An 18,032-nucleotide genomic window follows, 5' to 3' on the forward strand; every position below is an offset into this window, starting at 1 on the left:
TTTGGTTCTCTCTTCACAACATTCATTGTTTCTTTTGCTGCAAAAAAAGAAAAAAAAGAAACTTTTTTAGGTTGAATCTATCCCATTTATTCATTCTTGATTTTATTTCTTGTGCTTAGAAATATTGCTAAGGAATTCAGTTATTAGCTGACATGATGAATATTTGGGCCTACTTTTTCTTCTATTGGGTGCAGAATCTCTGTTCTACTGTGAAAGTCTGTAATCCAATTTGAGTTCAGTTTTTTTGCAGGGTGAGATTTAGAGGTTTAGTTTCACTTTGGTTCATAAGAATTTCTACTATGCCCAACACTATTTGTTGTGGAGGATGTCTTTTCTCCAATGAATACATTTGGTGATTTGTCTAGTATGAGATAACTGTATTCATGTGGGCTTAATTCTGTGTCTTCTTTCTGTACCATGGGTCTACATACCTGTTTTGATGCCAATACTGTGATGGTTTGTTGTTGTTGTTGTTTTGTTTTTGTTTTGTTTTGTTTCATATTGTTTTTGGTTGTGCTGGGTATTAAACACAGGGCCTTGTGGATGCAAGTCAAGCACTCCAACAACTACACTACATTCCCCAGCCCCCATGCCATTTTTCTTACTATGGCTCTGTATTATAGTTTAAGGTCTCGTATTGTGTTGCCTTCTGCTTCACTCTTCTTGCTAAGGATTGCTTTGGCTATTCTGGGTCTCTTATTGTTCCATTGAATTTCATGATTGCTCTTTGTAGTTCTTTGAAGAATGTCAATGGGACTTTCATAGGAATTGCACAACATCTGTATGACCATTTTGATAGTATGGCCAGTTTGAAAATATTTAATTATGACTATGGGAGATTTCTCCAGCTTCTAAGGTCGAATTATTTAGTGTTTTCATTATAGAAGTCTTTCACCTCTTTCTTTAGATTAATCCCCAAGTATTTGATTTTCTAAGGCTATTATGAATGGATAGTTTTCCTAATTTCTATTTCAGCGGATTCATCACTGATGTATAGGAATAAGTTTGATTTATGGGTGTTGAATTTATTTCCTGCTACTTTGCTGAATTTATTTGTTAACTCGTGGAATTTTGTGGATCTTCTAAATATAGAATCATGACTTTGGCAAATAGTGATAGGTTGAGTTGTTCTTTTCCTATTTGTATCCCTTTAATTTCTTTCATGAGCCTAAATGCTCTGGCTACAGTTTCCAGGAATATGCTGAATAGAAGTGATGATAGAGGGCATCATTGCCTTGTTCTAGTTTTTAGTGGGGATTCTTTCAGTATTTCCCATTTAGAATGATGTTGTCCTTGGAATAATATAAATAGGTTTTACCATGTTGAAGTATGTTTCTACTATTGCTAGTTTTTCTCATGTTTTGAACTTGAAGAGTTGCTGTACTTTGTCCTGCTTTTTCTGCATCTATTGAGATGATCATATGATTCTTGTCTTTAAATCTATTGAACTTATTTACTGATTTCTGTAGGTTGTTGAACCAAAATTGCATCCCTGTGGTGAACTCCACTTGATCAGTGTACACTATCTCTTTAATTTGTTTTAGTATGTGATTTGCCAAAATTTTATTAAGAACTTTTGATCTATATTCATCAGTGATATTGGTATTTCCTTGTTGTGTCTTTGTCTCATGTTGGTATCAGGGTGATACTAGCCTCACAGAATGAGTTTAGAAGGGTTCCCTTCTTTTCTATTTAATGGAATTATTTGAGGAGTACTGGTGTTAAATCTTCTTTGGGGGCCTTGAGGAACTCAGGTGAGAATCCATGTGTTCTGGGGTTTTATTGGATGGTAGGCTATTAATGGCATCTTCTAATTCATTGCTTAAAATTGATCTATTTAAATTGTGTATGTCCTCCTGATTCACTTTGGGTAGATATTACCTCTCAAGAAATTTTTCGATGTCTTTGAGATTTTCTATTTTATTGGAGTATGAATTTTTAAAATAGTTTCTTATTATCTTCTGTATTTCAGTGATGAACTTATGTGCTCTGTCACCACCAGAGGGTGCTGTGGGACTGCCTTGTTGCCCCACACAACTGTTCAGTTAGCACTATTCACTCAAAGGAAACTTAATCTTGTTGGTGGATGCTGTGTTCCCTGATAAGGACCCAGCAGCTCTGTACTGTCTGGCTTGAATGAGTACCTGGAGCAGAGGCTTTTCTCTCACCTCATCGGGTGCTTTCTGCCAGGGTTCTGCAAGGCAGAAAGCAACTTCTTTCTTTCTCACTCTGCATTGTGTGCTGCACTCCAGCAACCAGGGCTCAGAGAGCAACTGTGGGCAACTGTGATGGAGAAAGAATTGCATGAATAGCCCTCCTATAGCAGAAGGTAAACAATTAAAGGCCAGCAGCCCAGCCCCAATGTGACACTCAAGAACTGTGTCCACTCTAAACTGGAGTCCTCCTGCACCTCCTCATTACTGCTCTGGTTGACATCAGTCTTTACCAAGTCTCAATTCTTAGTTGAAATCAACCACTCAGTCACAGAATAATGAGAAATTTTTCTCCTCCCCCTTACCTTATCCCCTACTCCTATCTGTTTGCAGTTTCCCTTTCAATGTTGTATTGAGTCAACTGCACTCCATCTCTGCATCTCCTGAATCACCTGCCAGACTCACCTACTCCAGGATTAGCAGCTTTAGTGTCAGCAGATCCTACATACAATGGTACCATGCTACTCAGCCTCATGAAAAGTATCAGGGTTCTGGGGTCCCCAGGCACTTGCCTGGAACACAGATGCCTGAAAAAGTACAAGTGTTCTGAACATCTCTGAGCTGCAACCTGAGGATAAGCTGATTATTATGCATGGCATGACAGCTCTAAGATTCACTCAGTGTTATTAGCCCACAAAGAAAAGAGAGATAACCCTACTCTGTGTTATACATGGTGCTAAAAAGTCACAAACTAGAATATCAAATGCATGATGTATGTTCAGTGGACATTTTTAGTGGGTTTCTGATATACATAATAATGAAATCATAGTATAAATCATATATAATTGTAAAATACCCAAGGTTCTATGAAGATCATATGTGTGCAATGTAAAAGTACAACCAACCCCAACTTGATATGCTTGTGACTTTCAGGTGATGCCTTGTTATATTTTCAATGAGTATGTATAAGTGGTTCCAAGTTCCCATGGCAAGAACAGTGTGGTTTGCTGATAATGGACCACAAAGTTGTCCACACACTAAACTCTGAATTCTATGAATATGCAAGGATGTATGATAAAGTAATAATGAATCAGTCATGGAATTAATGTTGCTAATCATCTCACATTAGAGTCAGCAGATAATCCTGGAATTTACCTGGAGACAGTGGGATCATGAGAGTCCTTAGGAGTGGAAGAGAAAGATGAAGCAACTAGTGTGGTATGTTATGAGACGGTATCCATTCAGGATTTCTGGCTTTGAAGATGGCGGCAGTGACTACTAGCCAAGAAATGTGGGTGACCCTAGAATTTGGAAAATCAAAGAAGACAGATTTTCCCCTGGAGCCTCCAGAAAGTAGCACAACCCTGGCACCACCCTGAAGTTAGCCCAGTGAGATCCCAGTCACTCTACTGACCTCTGCAAATGTAAATAATTTTTGTTGGTTCATGCCTCTTATCCTGTAGTCATTTCAATTATAGATATATATCCCCAATTTTCCCCCATAGCCCAGTGGACCAGTATTTGGAGAAAAGTCATTCATTTGATCAGGTTTATGTAAACTCTAACTTGAGGTATTGGGGTTGGTCTTAGGTCAAGTGACTTAACCAATTCAAGCCAACATACATCCTGGAAATATGGACATAATGAAGGGACATGAAAGAAACATTTATTATGATCCTCTGAGTTGGGTTTCCTAAATGATATCAAACAGTGAGAATGCCCAGCTCCGTGTTCTTTTTCATGGCACTTTTCATATTCAATGATTGATTCCTGGTAAATTTTGGGTGGAAAAAACAAACACCCAAATTACCACATCAGTATCACTTTAGTAGTGAGATTGATCTGAGCACAGTACTTGACGCAGAAATATCTGCACCAGTATTTCTAAGATTCGAATGAAAAGGTAAAAAGGCAGAGTCACTACCCAAGAGAATTTTAAACTTCATCTGAACAGGGGTGGGCAGAGGAGTGAATCCTGTGTCACTAAGGTGGGCTTAGCAACTGTGCTCTTCTGCAGCGCGCCAGAAACTGCTTCCTCCCAGGTTCTGCCCATCAGGCAAATAAAAGTATCACCACCCTCCACACTTTGTCTTGCATCATTTCAGGCCCAGAAGAAGAGCAGCCAGTGAGGGTCAGTGGGTGGAGGGACATTTGCATGAGCTGCTCCACCTTGAGGCCAGTGGGAAGGATAAGAAAGGCTGAGGGCAGCCCACACCAGCTCTGGACTCAGGAAACTGTCCAACATGGTCTGGACTCTTCTTCTCCTTATTATGCTCACTCACTGCCCAGGTAGGGACACACTTCTGTGCCCCATGGCAGACCCCTGTCCTGAGTCTATCTTTACTGGCTCAGATCCCCCAAACACATGCACCCTTTCTCTTTCTTCCACTATGATGTGTCTGTATTTACAGGGTCCCTCTCTCAACCTGTGCTGACTCAGCCACCCTCTGTATCTGCCTCCCTGGGACAAACAGCCAAACTCACCTGCACCCTGAGCAGTGGCTACAGTAATTACTATGTGGTCTGGTACCAGCAAAGCCCAGGAAAGAGCCTCCAGTTTGTGATGGTAGTGGGCACTAGTGGCATTCTTGGATCCAAGGGGGATGGGATTCCTGATCGCTTCTCAGGCTCAGGCTCTGGCCTGGATCGGTACCTGACCATCCAGAACATTCAGGAAGAGGATGAGAATGTCTACCACTGTGGGGCAGACCATGGCAGTGGGAGCAGCTTCATGTAACTCACAGTGACACAGGCAGAGGGGAAGAAAGACAAAAACCACCAGGCTGATGGGCCCTGTTATACTTCACTTCCCAGTGTCCTGACTCACAGGTCAGAAGGAGCCTCCTGACCCTGATTAATAATTTCTACCTTCCCAGATATTTTATAAATTTAATTCACATTAATTACTCCCCACATACAAATATGTTTTTAGTAGTGTTTGAAATATTGAGTGTATTTGGACATGTGTGATTCTTCTCAATCATGAGTCTGCTGATGAAAATTTATTTTGGAGATTGTAAAGCTTTATTCAGATGTATACATCATACGACCCTTTTGTCACTATTTTGTGTTACTTTTGTCCATAGTCAGCAATAAGGAATATTCTACACAGTGATGGGATTTGAATATTTACCTTTAAATTCCAGATCTTTGTATTTATTTATTTATTTTGGTTCAAAATTTTTTTAAATACATGACAGCAGAATGCATCACAATTCTTATTACACATATAGAACAATTTTTCATATTGCTGTTTGTATATAAAGTATATAAGTTCATACCAATCCATGTCTTCATACATGTACTTTGGATAATGATGTCCATTACATTCCTCCATCATTGCTAACTCCCTGCTCCCTCCCTTTCGCTCCCACCCCTCTGTCCTATCTAAAGTTCTCCAATTCCTCCCATGCTCCTTCTCCCTACCCAACTATGAGTCAGTCACCTTGTATCAGAGAAAACATTCACCATTTGGTTTTGGGGGGATTGCCTAACTTCACTTAGAATTATCTTCTCCAACTGTATCCATTTACCTGCAAATGCCATGATTTTATTTGCTTTTATTGCTGAGTAATATTCCATTGTGTATATATGCCACATTTTTCAATTTTAATTTTTTTTAATTTTTTAAAATTTTTTAATCTACTGAAGGGAATTTAGGTTGGTTCCACAGTTTAACTATTGTGAATTGTGGTGCTATAAACATTGATGTGGCTGTGTCCCTGTAGTATGCTCTTTTAAGTCCTTTGAGTATAGACCCACCCCAACATGGGGTAACACTTGCATGCATGGTCCTCCTATGCTTCACCCACCTTACAACCTTCCAAAACTGACACAGAGATCTCAGGGAGTTTGTTTGTGACTATCATAGAGAAACACAGTGCCAGAAACAGAGAGAACCTGTGCAACACCCAGGATGTGGATAACCCACTAGGGGCCAGGACAAAGGCCAGACTTCAACTTCCATAATGTTCACTCTTCATGCACACACACCCTCTCTCTAATTTAAGCACATTTGGTACACATGACAACACATAACCCTTGCTATAAATGGCTGTTATGATCCCAGGTCTGGGAAGATTCACCAGCATGAAAAGAATATGGCAAGATGGCAAGGAGAGGCCCCTCTGTCACTGCTCAGAGGAGACCAGGAGTGAGCAAATATGCATGTGTTCATTTGTACTCAGACATAGAATCATATGTTTCTATACAAAGAAATGAGGTCTTATAGACACTCATAAGACAATAAATTTTATCTGGTTAATGGCAAAAATCTGGAGTTTTCAGCTAGAAAGTCAATTTTTGATTATGTACTTTGCTATCTGGTATAACCCAAGGAGGTTGACTGTGATGTTTGATTAATTTACCTGAGAAGAACTAACTTTCCCTATCAAAATTTCTAAGTTAATCTCTCTTAATAAATAGTCCTTCAGGATCTCTGGTGAGACATTTATCAATGTTGCTCATGATATAAGTGAATGTTGTATTCAAATACATTAAAATCTATATTGTTTATTCTGGCAACTGATCACAATCAAAGTACTATTCTTCTCTTTCAATGTTAGAATATTAAATAGTGCCGCAGTCCAGCTGCAGCAAAATAACCGAGGAGAGACGAGGAACTTGTGTAGATTGATACAGCAGGAATGGGAGCCATTTATTGTAGGACCGGAGCGTATTACATACATTCCACACAGCTTATCTTAATTAACATAAACTAGATACAGCAGTCAACCAATAAGGAATCTCCACACTTAATGGCTCGCTGGCACCACCTCACAAACCACTCCCCCTGCCTGGCAAAATGCCAGGCGCCATCCTGACTTGTTTACAGACCTTAACAAAATAGATAAATAATATGATAAAATATGCAATAGTCAAATGAAATGTAAATTTTTACACTCAATTGAATATGAAAAAAATAGATGGAGTCCTCCCCATATTTTGCTGTGAATTTCTGTGTTTAAATTTTAGTTATGGAAATATTGAAAAAACTAGTTAAAGCTTTAGGTTTAGAAATTTCCTCATAAAGTATTATCAGGAAAGCAAAAGTCCACCCAACTCATGGTGGTAAAGACTTCTCTAGTAGAAAATGTGGAACTTGGTCATCAGTAAAGATAGTGAGGTAGGGACAGAAGGACCAGAAGGATTCAGAGACAACATGACCCTGTGTTCCAGGAACAAGAATCCTCTTTGCAAAATGAATCTATTAGTGGTTATGTTCAGAGTGTAGGAGGAGGAGTTGAGGTAGGGTGGCTGGGAAGAAGCTCAATGATATTTTAAATGGGAAATTAATGTTTATTTTATCTTGATGTAGAAAAGGATCTACAGGAGATTATTTAGGTAGAAAAATGTTTTTATCATACTCATAGTAAGGAAATATCCTTCTGAATACTCTGTATGTAATTTTAAAGAGAGAGAGAGAGAGAGAGAGAGAGAGAGAGAAGATAAAGAAGAAAGAAAGTAGAGAACAGCTAGCCAGTGTGTCTGCATGACTCAGGTGAGCAGTGCACCTGGACAGTACAGGGAGGTACACAGTGAGGAAAGCTTATAGACAGTATGTGGAGATGTTCTGTGCTGATGTCCTGTGGGAGAAAAGGGGCCCTCAGCAGTCAGAAGTGGGCTCTAGATGCTCAGGATGAGCATGGTCAGGTGGTATCAGCCACATGAGGACAAATCACCAGTACTCTGCTCACTGTGTGTTTCTCCACTAGGAACTAGAACAGAATTTTGTTTTGTTTTGGCACTTCTGTGTATACAGACCCCAGAACACAGCCTGAAAATAAGCAAAACTGCATGAATATCTAGATTCATCTTTTTTTAGTTTTTTTTTTCTTTTAATTAGTTATACATGACAGTATGATGTATTTATGCATGCTGATATGTCATACATAGATAAGATATAATTTCATTTTTCTGAGTGTACATGTTCAGAATCATATTGGCCATGTAGTCACATACAGTAATAATGTCTGTTTCCTTCTACTATATTTCCTATCCCCACATCCTATCCCCTCCCCTCCCATCACTTTCCTCTACCTGATCTAAGGGAACATTATTCTTCCATACTGCCCCCCAACCTTATTGTGAATTAGCATCTGCATATTACAGAAAATATTTGACCATTGGTTTTGTGGGATTGGCTTATTTCGCTTAGCATGATAATCTCCAACTCCAAATATTTACTGGCAAATGCCATAATTTCACTCTTCTTTAAAGCGGAGTAATATTCCATTGAGTATATGTACCACATTTTATTTATCCATTCATCTATTGAGGAATACCTAGGTTGGTTCCATAGTCTAGCTATTGTGAATTGAGCTGCTATAAACATTGATGTGGCTGTGTCACCAGAGTATGTTGATTTAAGTCCTTTGGGTATAAACCAAGGAGTGGGATAGCTGAGTCAAATGGTGGTTCCATTCCCAGTTTTCTGAGGAATCTTCATACTACTGCTTTCCATAGTGGTTGCACCAATTTGCATTCCCACCAGCAATGTATGAGGGTACCTTTTTCCCCGCAACCTCACCAACATTTATTGTTGCCTATATTCTTTATGATTACAATTCTGACAAGAGTGAGCTGAAATTTTTGAGTAGCTTTGATTTGCATTTCTTTATTTGCTAGAGACATGAACATTTTTTCATATATTTGTTGATTAATTGTATTTCTTCTGTGAAGTGTCTGTTCAGTTCCTCAGCCCATTTATTGATTGGGTTATTTGGTTTTTTGTTTTGTTTTGTTTTGTTTGTTTTTGGTGTTAAGTTTTTTGAGCACTTTATATATCTTAGAGATTAATGCTTTATTAGAAGTGCAGGTCGTAAAGATTTTCTCCCAGTCTGTAGGCTCTCTCCTCACATTATTAATTGTTCCATTTGCTGAGAAGAAATTTTTGAATTTGAATCCATTACATTTACTGATTCTTGATTTTCCTTCTTGAGCTTTAGGAGTTTTGTTAAGGAAGTCATGTCCTAGGCTTATATGGTGATGATCTGAGCCTATTTTTTTCTTCTAGTAAGTGCAGGGTCTCTATTCTAACGCCTAAGTCTTTGATCCACTTTGAGTGGATTTTTGTGCAGGGTGAGACATAGAGGTTTAATTTCATTTTGCTACATATGGATTTCCAGTTTTGTCAGCACCATCTGTTGAATAGGCTATCTTTTCTCCAGTGAATGATTTTGGCACCCTTGTCTAGTATGAGATAACCAAATTTATGTGGGTTTCTATCTGTGTCCTCAGATTGAACTTTTGAATTCTCCAGAGGAGGAAACCCAGAGAAAACAGGAGGACTTAGGCAAAGATCATGATTGATGTTCATTTCTAGACATTTACAGTTGAGGGACTAAATTGATTCAGGACAAAGTGTCAAATGAGAAATTTGACCTTAGGTTTAGCAAGAGGTAAGGAACATGCCCTTTAGTGAGGGAAAGTTGAACAATAGGATGAACTGGATTGCGGGTTTGGGGGAAGACAGTACAGAAGCACATGATCACTCTCCAGTTCCTGAGTAAATAAATCACAAAAGGAGTTAGTAAAAATTCTGGGCACAGAAGATGGAGTCCATGGGCAAATGCATTGCAGAGTAGGATGAATTGTATGACTTTATAGCAATATCTATATTAAATAAGAGCTGGTGAAATATTCATTAACAAAATGTAAAATCCAGAGCTCAAATCCATCATGGGACTCAAAACTGTACCATTCAAGACCTCAATCCACACTACAACAAATTATTCTGGGGTGAGAACTTTTGCATACAGAATGAAGGAATTTGGGGCTTGTTGCAAATGAAGAGCTGCTTCTGCAGTAAATGAAGTGCTTAAAGGAAGGAAATTATTGATGGCCAGAAAAGGAATGTGCTGGACTGGATTTCATTCTGTACAATATGGCATTAGAAGAGCACAGCAACTATAACGCTTCTGTTCTCTTGTGCTTCTGTCAGTTTATAAAATACTAAAACTATTCTATTAAATTAAACTATTTACAATAGTTGAATTATAAATATAATTATAATTGCAATATAATTAAACTATTAAAATATACCTCAAAGTACACATCATTTTACATTTTATTAGTGGGAATCCAACTGTTGATTCTGAGTAGGTAAAGAATCAAGTATGTGTACTTCTTCTAAATTATTTATCAATAAATTGATATTATTTTTACAACATCTTCAATAAGTTGCTAACACTTTATATTGTCACTTAATTGTATGTTTAAGTATCCTCATGAAAGACATAACTTTTTGAAGTGGCAAAATACAGTATTTACACTCAATGAATGAATTGGTAACAAATTATCTAGGACTCAGACCACACTTGTGTGTACAGACCTGCTGAACTGTAGAAACCACATAGGCTCTGAAGTCTCTGGGTCAAGGGAAGCTGTATGTCCTGTGACCTGCAGGGTACATTTTAGTAGTACTGGTTGTCTCTATACAGCTGCTCAGTAAGGACAATTTACTCAAAGGAGCCCTCACAGATGGAAATTCTGGCAGAGTCCCTGAATAAGGGCCTTGGCACAATTTTAGCAGGTGATTTTTCCCAGGGTTCCTCCAAGGGGCATCTTCCTGAGTCTACAATGTGAGCTGAATTCTAGCACCATGGCACATGGTGAGGCTGTAGAAGTCATGATGGGAACACATTTGCATGAACAGCTCTTCCTCTCCAGAGGGTGGAAAAGAAAAGAAAAATTGGGGCTCACCAGTTCCACTGTAGAACTCAGGGGTCTGTGTCCATCATGGCCTGGACTCCTCTTCTCCTGTTGATGCCTTTTCACTGCTCAGATAGGGACATGTTTCATAGTCCTCAATCAGATTATCTGTTATTCCATCTGTCTGTTTCAGACTCCAAACAACTTAAATCTGTGCCCTGCACTAGCACCAATGTTTTTCTTTGTTGCCAGGTTCTCTCTCACTGCCTGTCCTGACTCAGCAGCCCCTCTTCCCAACTGAACTCCAAGAGCATCTGCCAGACTCACCTGCTCCCTCAGCATTGACTTCATTGTTGAAGACTATTGGAATACCTAGTACCAGCAGAAACCTGAGAACTCTCCCCAGTATCTTCCCAGCTACTACTCAGACTCAGTTAAGAATTAGGGACCTGGGTTCCCCAGCTGCTTCTCTGGATACAAAAACACAAAACCCAATGCAGGTAATTTGCTCATCCTTGGGCTACAGCCAGAGAATGGGGCTGATTATTACAGTGCTACAGCTCATGGCAGCAGAAGGAGCTATCATTTCTCACAGTCTTTCAGATTATGAGGAAATGATACAAAAACCCATGGGTCCCCAGACCTTTGCCCTGTCTCTCTTCAGTGAGGAGCTTCTGTGGAGATGCCAGTAGTGTAGATTCCTCTGTAGCAGGAAACGTCCAAGAACAGCAGATAGAAACACACAGGTTATACCTGTAACCTCACACACAACAGGACATCTCAGGAAGGACCAAATGAATGAGCAAACAGAGCCTAAAGGCATATCACTATAGTCTCTGCAGTGAAGAAACAAGATTAGAGACTACAGTCAGCAACTAAAAACACAAATCAGTACTGACATGTTCATTCATAAAGTAGTTTCATCAGCATATTCCATAAAGTAAGAACCTTGTCTTACTAGTATTCTATCCAAGACTTATGCAGTGACCCTTACCTTATTCATACATTCTCCACTGTCTGACCCAGTCCACCGGTCCAGTGGACACACCTCATTGAACTCTCAATGATGTCAGACCCTCCTCCTTTCTCTCCTCTGCTCTTTCCTCCATCAGGCCTCTCTCTGGCAGTGTCAGGTCTACACCAATTTTCCCACTAAGTACTAGAGACACATAAAGTATTTCTTGTGCAGTTTTCATTCTCCAATGTCCATCTCTAGAGAGGAGGGTCACCAAGGCTCAGACAACCTTGGAAACCTTCACAATCTTATTCCAATGCTTGTCACATCCCTGAATTTCTCTTCCCTCTAACCTCAATATTCTCTTTAATATGGCCATATAATTAAATTCTTTCCTACAAATGGTACTTCCCTTCAGCTATTGAGTCCCTACATGTAGAGGCTATTGATTTTTTTCTTCTTTTAATCTTTATCCCTTTTTGTACCTTTTCTGTTTTCTCCCTCTGTATGCACTAATGGCCTACACAAGATGAGTCTTAAACCTATCAACAGGGGAAGGTGGGAAGTGTCTCTCATCTAGGCCATTATTCTTCTCCATCCCCCAAATCTCTGTTTACTAAGACCACCCAGAACAGAACCCCAGCCACTGCAATCATTTTGCTGAGGTCTCTGTGGTTTCATGCATTAGATATCTTCCAAACAAAATTTTAAAATCCCTATTAATCCCCAAGATACATCTGGGGACTCCAGGGCCACAGTAGGTCATAGTTTTTAAATTTCAGGCAGGGTACAGAAATATAAAGAATCTATGTTGAAACCCTGTCCTGAGCTTCTAAGTCCTGAGGATTCTGCACCTCTAGGTTTTGTGCCTATATCGCACACCTGCACTTAGGATGAGGGCAGTCATCCCTCACTCCACAAGGTGTGTTCTCTAAGTCGAATTTATAGCACATGGCTATCTTGGTTCAAAGATCTGGTATACACTTAACATAAACCCTGTTTCAAAGGAAACAGGTTTCAAAACTCTGGGTCATCTTTAGCTGCCGACTCCAGAAGCCTGGAGAATTTTACAGAGCATCATCTGCAGGGACTGTTTGCAAGGACAGCCAGATTACAGAGTGAGCAAAGTCATGAGAAGGACAGGGGCCACTGGAACTCATGTTCTTACTCAGAGTGTGAAATTGACTTCCTGAGGGAACACATACATATTTATTCATTCTCTGTCTCTGTTTCTTTCTCACAAACACACACACACACACACACACACACACACACACACACACACTTTCTTCTAGGTTTAGACTATCCTGGACACTTTGGGTTCTGGCTTCTCTGTCCTATCCAGGCCCACAGCTCCATAACACCATCATGTAGCCTTTATTCAGATGTGGCTCATTTGAAAGAAATCTCAGGATTCGCTTGGCCTTAGTGTGATGATACATTATTCTTCCATTCACTGGTGGCACAAAGGACATCTTCTCCATCCTGCAGTGGCAAGAAAGAGGAAAAGGGGCTGCATCTGAGCCTACCCCAGATATTAGTCTGACCCCAAAATGGTTCAGTCCTGGAAGGTCTCTCTGTCCTATCAAGGTGGTCAGTCCATATTCTTTCTACTCATATTTGTAGTCAGCTATCTTCAGATTTGATGTTAAACGCAGGGTTTTTTCCCACTATATAATGACCTCTATTATCTGAGTTCTGAATTTCATAAAGAAGATGATTCTGAACTTCATAGAAAGAAGGCCTTCCTGAATTTCCCTGGACACCTATCACTGCTTTTCTATATATATGTCTAGATCCATTATATCTGACACAAAAACTTAAAGTTCTTTTAGAAAAAGATAATATATTACATGGAACTATACAGTAGCAAACATGAGTTTTCCATTACTTTTCCATCTTGCCAATCATATTTTCCACCAATATTCTCTCATCCACAAGCATAATTATGGTGAAAAGCTGTGGTGCAGCATGGGGAGGCCAAGCTCTGGCTCCCTTTTCGCAGTTACTGAACAGAGTGTTTATGGGGAACCTGCTGGAGTCATTGGGTGCTGCCTCTGTGGTAAGGAGGAGGAGTAGCCTGAGCTTAGAGAAACAAATAAACAAATAAGGTTTAAATTGATTCCCTGGTGCCCTCACAGTGCCAGCAGCAACTGTAGATCAGAACCGAAGAATTTGAGAAGTTTAGGCTTGTAACTGGGTGAAGAGATGAGAAGATTCACCATTATTCAAAAATGTAATTATGTTGCTGTGGAAACCAAGATTTCAGGTGTGCGTACAAGACCCATTGAAGCTTTCAGATATAATGCCAAACATCAATACCAACTATTACAGCGTCATATGAACTTGATAATTGAGCTAGGACTGAATTTATGAATGAACAAGGAAAATGCTTTCCAGGAACTTCACTCTGAGTTTCATTTTATATTTAATTTGATGGAGGACATGTATGCACCAAAATCTGCACAGCTGCTAACATTATCTGGTATCCAGTTGAAAAAACACAAGGAGGAAAGAATACAGACCCAGTACTTTGCAGAACTTCTTGTGACTTTCAGACTGGTCCTCTATGAAGGAGTCAAATGCTAATCATTTCTCAGTGGTTAGGACTTTGGCAATTTAATCAAAATCCCAACCAATTATAATTTGCCCAAAGAAGAACTTGACTTCTTTGAGAGTCTTTCGATTGTTCTTCTCCTGCCATTTATGATGTGAATACCTCAAGAAGAGCTGAAAAAATCTTAACAGTGGATTACAACGAGTTACTGAACAGCTAGAGATAAAAAATAGGACATAGCATCAGGCAAGATCAAATTTGTTGTTTTCAGCAATGGCCTTATTCAAAAGGAGAGAAATGTTCCTTGAAGATCATGTCAATGATGTCAAATATTATGGTCATTTCTGTGGCCATGATTCTAGTTCATCCTAGTACAGAGTGGCATAGGGAATGCATAGGAAGAGGAAGCCAACAAGCAGTCATGACAAGAAATAGTCTTTTTATTTTACTTGAGCTACACATATGCTTGTATATAGGTTTTATCTCTGCTTGAATCCCTTGAACAATATACACATTCTCGCCTCACTGCCGGCATTTTGGCCCACCTTGTTTTTGGACTTTGATTACTTAGTATGATCATTCCTTTCTCAGACCTTAATAACAGAAGTATATCCAGATTAAATTTGAATTTATTCTAATATACATGCTAGCAAGCATGTGTGACAAAATGGCTAAAGCTATGTTACATGGAATACTTTGAAAATAATAATAATAATTGGACAATTTGAGACCTACTTGAGTTTGGGATTTTTTTCCCCCTTTCTTAAATTAACTAGCACTGACTGTAATTTATTTCCCAGTTTCATGTCTCTCCCTTCTATTCCGCAGGAGTTTTAGCTATAAGTTTTTTCTCAGCAAAAGATACAATAAGAGAGGTAAATAGAGAGCCTACATCCTGGGAACAAATCTTTACTCCTCACACTTCAGATAGAGCCCTAATATCCAGAGTATACAAAGAGCTCAAAAAATTAGACAATAAGAGAACAAACAACCCAATCAACAAATGGGCCAAGGACCTGAACAGACACTTCTCAGAGGAGGACATACAGTCAATCAACAAGTACATGAAAAAATGCTCACCATCTCTAGCAGTCAGAGAAATGCAAATCAAAACCACCCTAAGATACCATCTCACTCCAGTTAGATTGGCAGCCACTATGAAGTCAAACAACAACAAGTGCTGGCGAGGATGTGGGGAAAAGGGTACACTTGTACATTGCTGGTGGGACTGCAAATTGGTGCAGCCAATTTGGAAAGCAGTATGGAGATTTCTTGGAAAGCTGGGAATGGAGCCACCATTTGACCCAGCTATTCCCCTTCTCGGTCTATTCCCTAAAGACCTAAAAATAGCATGCTACAGGGACACTGCTACATCGATGTTCATAGCAGCACAATTCACAATAGCTAGACTGTGGAACCAACCTAGATGCCCTTCAATGGATGAATGGATAAAAAAAATGTGGCATTTATACACAATGGAGTATTACTCTGCATTAAAAAATGACAAAATCATAGAATTTACAGGGAAATGGATGGCATTAGAGCAGATTATGCTAAGTGAAGCTAGCCAATCCCTAAAAAACAAATGTCAAATGTCTTCTTTGATATAAGGAGAGTAACTAAGAACAGAGTAGGGTCGAAGAGCATGAGAAGAAGATTAACATTAAACAGGGATGAGAGGTGGGAGGGAAAGGGAGAGAGAAGGGAAAATGCATGGAAATGGAAGGAGACCCTCAGAGTTATACAAAAGTACATACAAGAGGAAGTGAGGGGAAGGGGAAAAATAATACAAGGGGGACAAACGAATGTCAGTAAAGGGGGCAGAGAGAGAAGAGGGGAGGGGAGGGGAGGGGAGGGGAGGGGGGATAGTAGAGGATAGGAAAGACAGCAGAATACAACAGACACTAGTATGGCAATATGTAAATCAATGGATGTGTAACTGATGTGATTCTGCAATCTGTATATGGGGTAAAAATGGGAGCTCATAACCCACTTGAATCAAATTGTGAAATATGATATATCAAGAACTATGTAATGTTTTGAACAGCCAACAATAAAAAATTAAAAAAAAAAAAAAAAAAGATTGTGGACCATCAATTTTGTACTTTAGTGGCCCCAGTCCTTTGTATTTTCAGAAATTTAGTTTTATCTTGATCTTAGCTAACAAAATGACCATCTGCCAAATTTATATAGTATGCATTTCTTTTTGACCTACAGAATATAGCACATGCATTGTAAAACCTATTGAATCACAAAACTAAAAAAAAATAAGAAATTACTACAGTATTTTAACTGTGGTAAGAAATTACTACAGATCCTTAGCCTATTTATTGATTGGGTAATTTAGGTTGTTGTTGTTGGGTTTTGGGATTTGGGGTTTTTGTCTTTTATTTAGTTATTTTTTGATGTGGAATTTTTTGAGTTCTTTATATATCCTGTAGATTAATGCTGCATCTGAGGTGCCTGTGGTGAAGATTTTCTCCTATTCTGTAGGCTGTCTCTTTGTGTTACTGTTTCCTTTGCTGAAGCTGTTTAGTTTGAATTCATCCTTTTCATTGATTTTTTTTAAAATTTAATTTAATTTTTTACACAAGTGGTGCATGACTTTTTATTTCTGTGATTGTACATGATGTACAGTTACACTATTCTTACAATTATACCTGTACCAAGGGAAATAATGTCCATAAAGTCCAACATCTTCCCCGTCCCTACTACCCCTCCCTTATCCTCCCTTCCCTCTGCCAAATTCAAAGTTCCTCCAATCTTTCCTCCTGTCTCCCCCATTATGGATCAGCATCCATTTATTAGAGAAAATATTTGGCCTTTGGTTTTTTGGAATCGGCTTACTTCGCTTAGCATGATATTCTCTAGTTCCATCCATTGACCTGTAAATGTCATGATTTCATTCTTCTTTAAGCTTGAGTAATATTCCATTGTGTATATATACTACAGTTTCTTTATCCATTCATCTATCGAAGGGAATCTGGGTTGTTTCCACAGTTTAGCTATTGTGAATTGAGGTGCTATAAACATTGAGGTGACTTCACTACTATAGTATACTGATTTTAATTTGTTTGTATATCAACTGAGGAGTGCGAGAGGTTGATTAAATGGTGGATTTCTTCTAGGTTTTCTAAGGAATCTCAGAGTGTTTTCCAAAGTGGCTGCACCATTTTACAATCCCAACAGCAATGAATCAGTGTCTTTTTTCCCACTTCTTCACCAGAACTTGAATTTTTGATAATTGCTCTTCTGATTGGAGTGAGATGAAATCCCTGAGTACTTTTGACTTGCATTTCTCTAATTGCTAGATATGTTGAACATTTTTTCATATATTTGTTGATCGATTGTATTTCTTCTTCAGTAAAGGTGTTTGCTCATTCCATTTATGGACTGAGTTATTTGGTTTATTTATTTATTTATTCGTTTGTTTGTTTGTTTGGTGTTAATTTTTTTTAGTTCTTTACATATCATGGAGATTAATGCTCCATCGGTTCTGCATGTGGTAAAGATTTTCTCCCATCCTTTTGGCTCTTTTGGCTCTCTCTTCACATCATTCATTGTTTCTTTTGCTGCAAAAAAATCTGTTTAGTTTGAATCCATCCCATTTATTGATTCTTGACTTTCTTTCTTGTGCTTTAGAAATATTGTTAAGGAAGACAGTTATTAGTGACATGATGAAGATTTGGGACTAATTTTTCTTCTATTAAGTGCA

General features: G+C 38.8%; 1 pseudogene and 1 gene segment (V, D, J or C); both read left to right on the forward strand.

Moving 5' to 3' along the window:
* Positions 1 to 3,415: 3,415 nt before the first annotated feature.
* Positions 3,416 to 4,890, forward strand: LOC114106502 (immunoglobulin lambda variable 9-49-like). The segment is given in 2 exon segments: positions 3,416 to 3,506; positions 4,565 to 4,890. Coding segments are annotated over 2 exon segments (417 nt in total).
* A 9,242-nt stretch (positions 4,891 to 14,132) lies between these two features.
* LOC114082821 (CCR4-NOT transcription complex subunit 7 pseudogene) lies at positions 14,133 to 14,742 on the forward strand (annotated as a pseudogene).
* The last annotated feature ends 3,290 nt before the right edge of the window (positions 14,743 to 18,032 follow it).

Source organism: Marmota flaviventris, chromosome 1, assembly GCF_047511675.1.
Source record: "Marmota flaviventris isolate mMarFla1 chromosome 1, mMarFla1.hap1, whole genome shotgun sequence".
NCBI lineage: Eukaryota > Metazoa > Chordata > Mammalia > Rodentia > Sciuridae > Marmota > Marmota flaviventris.